General features: G+C 48.1%; 1 protein-coding gene across 1 annotated transcript in view; it reads right to left on the bottom strand.

Annotated features, from left to right (window-relative positions):
- LOC107298951 (dynein regulatory complex subunit 6) overlaps positions 1-2,575 on the bottom strand; it is a gene marked incomplete at its 5' end in the record, with an annotated part of 23,834 nt that extends 21,259 nt beyond the window's left edge. The window contains one exon of the mRNA XM_029286648.1: positions 2,475-2,575. Coding sequence (XP_029142481.1) covers positions 2,475-2,575 — 101 coding nt within the window. The remainder of the gene's footprint in view (positions 1-2,474) is intronic.
- Between the last annotated feature and the right edge of the window lie 231 nt (positions 2,576-2,806).

The raw sequence follows: 2,806 nt of genomic DNA, 5'->3' as shown, positions 1-2,806 counted from the left end.
TTATTATTCTTTTGGATTTCTGGCCAAATGTTATTTGCCGCTGTAAATTATAACCATCGTTTCTGATTATTAAAGCAATGGCTTCTCTGCTTTGGTGTTAACCATAATTGGGCATGCTTTGTGTATTTTTTGCAGAAAATTAATAGAGGCTTGTAAGCTTTCAGTCACATCTCTGTTTCCTAAGCAATTGATTCTGCAATGGAACTGAGTCACGCTAGGCGCTCACAAGGCAGAATTTATATTATAAGATAGAGAAAACAATGGATGGAACACTGAATAACAGAATAACAGAGCTGGAAGAGACCTTGGAGGTCATCTAGTCCAGCCCCCTGCTCAGGCAGGAAACCCTATACCATTTCAGACAAATGGTTGTCCAGTCTCTTCTTAAAAACTTCCAGTGTTGGAGCATTCACAACTTCTGGAGGCAGGTTGTTCCACTGGTTAATTGTTCTAACTATCAGGAAGTTTCTCCTTAGTTCCAGGTTGCTTCTCTCCTTGGTTAGTTTCCGCCCGTTGCTTCTTGTCTTTGCCTTCAGGCCCCTTGGAGAATAGCTTGACTCCCTCTTCTTTGGGGCAACCCCTGAGATATTGGAAGACTGCTATCATGTCCCCCCTCGTCCTTCTCTTCATTAAACTAGACATACCCAATTCCGGCAGCCTTTCCTTGTATGTTTTAGCCTCCAGTCCCCTAATCATGTTTGTTGCTCTTCTCTGGACTCTTTCTAGAGTCTCAACATGTTTTTTACATCGTGGTGACCAAAACTGGATGCAGTATTCCAAGTATGGCCTTACTAAGGCCTTGTAAAGTGGTATTAATACTTCACGTGATCTTGATTCTATCCCTCTGTTAATGCAGCCTGGGACTGTGTTGGCTTTTTTGACAGCTGCAACACATGGCTGGCTCACATTTAAGTGATTGTCCACTAGGACTCCGAAATCCGTCTCACAGTTGCTACTATTAAGCCAGATACCACCTGTACTATACAGTATATTTGTTTTTTTCTTGCCTAAATGTAGACCCCTGGATTTTAATTTTATTAGATGGGGCCCAGCGTTCAAGCTGTATCTTAAGCCTATCTTCTGGAGTGTTGGCTACCCCTGCCCAGTTTGGTGCGGTCTGCAGATCTGATGAGTTTAGATTTCGCCCTTTTGAATTACTCAGAAATTAACCCGGTGGACTTGAAGAACTGAGTCTCAGTGCAGGTTCACACTGTGGAATGAGGAATTGTCATAGCGACATAACAAATAGAGGTGTTGAAATACTGTACTTGCTGGAATAATATCTCCACTTTCCACCCAGTAGGGCTATAGAAGGCGATGCCTTCACTTTATCTCCATTAAGAGCAGCCACAGGAGGTCGGTTAAGCTAAGAGAGTTACAGGTAATCCTCGGCTTAACGACTACAATTGGGCCGCCGGTTTTCGTTGCTAAGCAAGGCAGGGCCCTGTTTCATAACCTTCCTTGCCGTATTTGTTCAGCGAATCCGCTGCACTTGTTAAGTAACACGGTTCTTTTAAGTGAATCTGGCTTTATCCCCTCTTGACTTTGCTTGTCAAAGGGGGATCACGTGACACACACAAACACACCTGGGACACTGCAACCGTCGTAAGTATGAACCAGTTGCCAAGCGTCCACATTTTGATCACGTGACCACGGGAATGCTTTTCCCAGCGCCGTTATAACTCTGAATAGTCACTAAACAGTCAAGGACTCCCTGTATACACCTCGGCCTGTCTATATTTCCATTTATTGTATTATCATTGTGTGGGGGGGGGGGCTGTCACTAGCATACAATCTGCTTCCCAGCCTGTGGCAGTGGGGGGGGGCGATGTCACAGGGATCGGACTGGATTTTTCTTGGAGAACAAAATAAAAGAATTGTAAAGGGCCTTGGAGGTCATCTAATCCAACCCCTTGCTCAAGCAGGAGACCCTATGCCAGAGGTTACCAACCTTTCTCAGTTGGCGGACCGGAAGGGAGCGAGAAGCATTTTACATGTGTGCGTGCGAGCGCGCACGGGGCTACAAGCACACGGGGCGGGGCTAGCACCTGCATGATACTCACTAGCCCTGCCTCGTTCTTGCATGGCGCCTTGATTCTGCACGCTGCTGTGTGGCGGTGGCCATTTTTGTGCCTTGCAGCGCAGCGGTGCCACGACAGCCTGTTTTCGCACCCGACACAGCGGCGGGCCGTTTTTACGCCCTGCGCCATGGCGGCAGCGGCCCGTTTTCATGCCCCAAGGTGCAGCGGTGTCCCATTTTTGTGCCCGAGTCCCGTTTTACGGCCCGTGGTGCAGTGTCGTTTTTGCGCCCCGCAGCCGTGGCGCTAGCGCAAGTGAAGGAGTGTGCGCGCACACACGAGCACACTGCCCGGCCTATCTCGCAGCTCAGTGGCCAGCAGGCCATGGCCTACTACCGGGCCGCAGCCCACAGGTTGGGGACCCCTGCCCTATACATATTTATCTCTAGATATCACCTAGGCAGCAGTGCAAGCGTTCCGTTTGAAATGTCCGTGTGAGATAAATCCAAATGAAGGAGAGCTGAACAACTTTCTGCCACATGTCTGATTAATTGATCCTGTTCAAAAAGAAAAGCCAGACTTGGTTTTACTGTGCAAAGTGGGATACAGTCACTCTACGGCAGGGGTCTTTAGACTCGGCCCTTTTATGACTGGTGGACTTCAACTCCCAGAATTCCTCGGCCAGCGTGAGGAAACTATGACCCTTTTTATGACTTGTGGACTTCAACTCCCAGAATTCCTCAGCCAGCGTGAGGGAACTGTGACCCTTTTTATGACTGGTGGACTTC

Source organism: Protobothrops mucrosquamatus, unplaced genomic scaffold (assembly GCF_001527695.2).
Source record: "Protobothrops mucrosquamatus isolate PMUCROS unplaced genomic scaffold, P.Mucros_1.0 scaffold4392, whole genome shotgun sequence".
NCBI classification, from domain to species: Eukaryota; Metazoa; Chordata; class Lepidosauria; order Squamata; family Viperidae; genus Protobothrops; species Protobothrops mucrosquamatus.
This window is presented reverse-complemented; position numbering and strand designations above follow the sequence as displayed.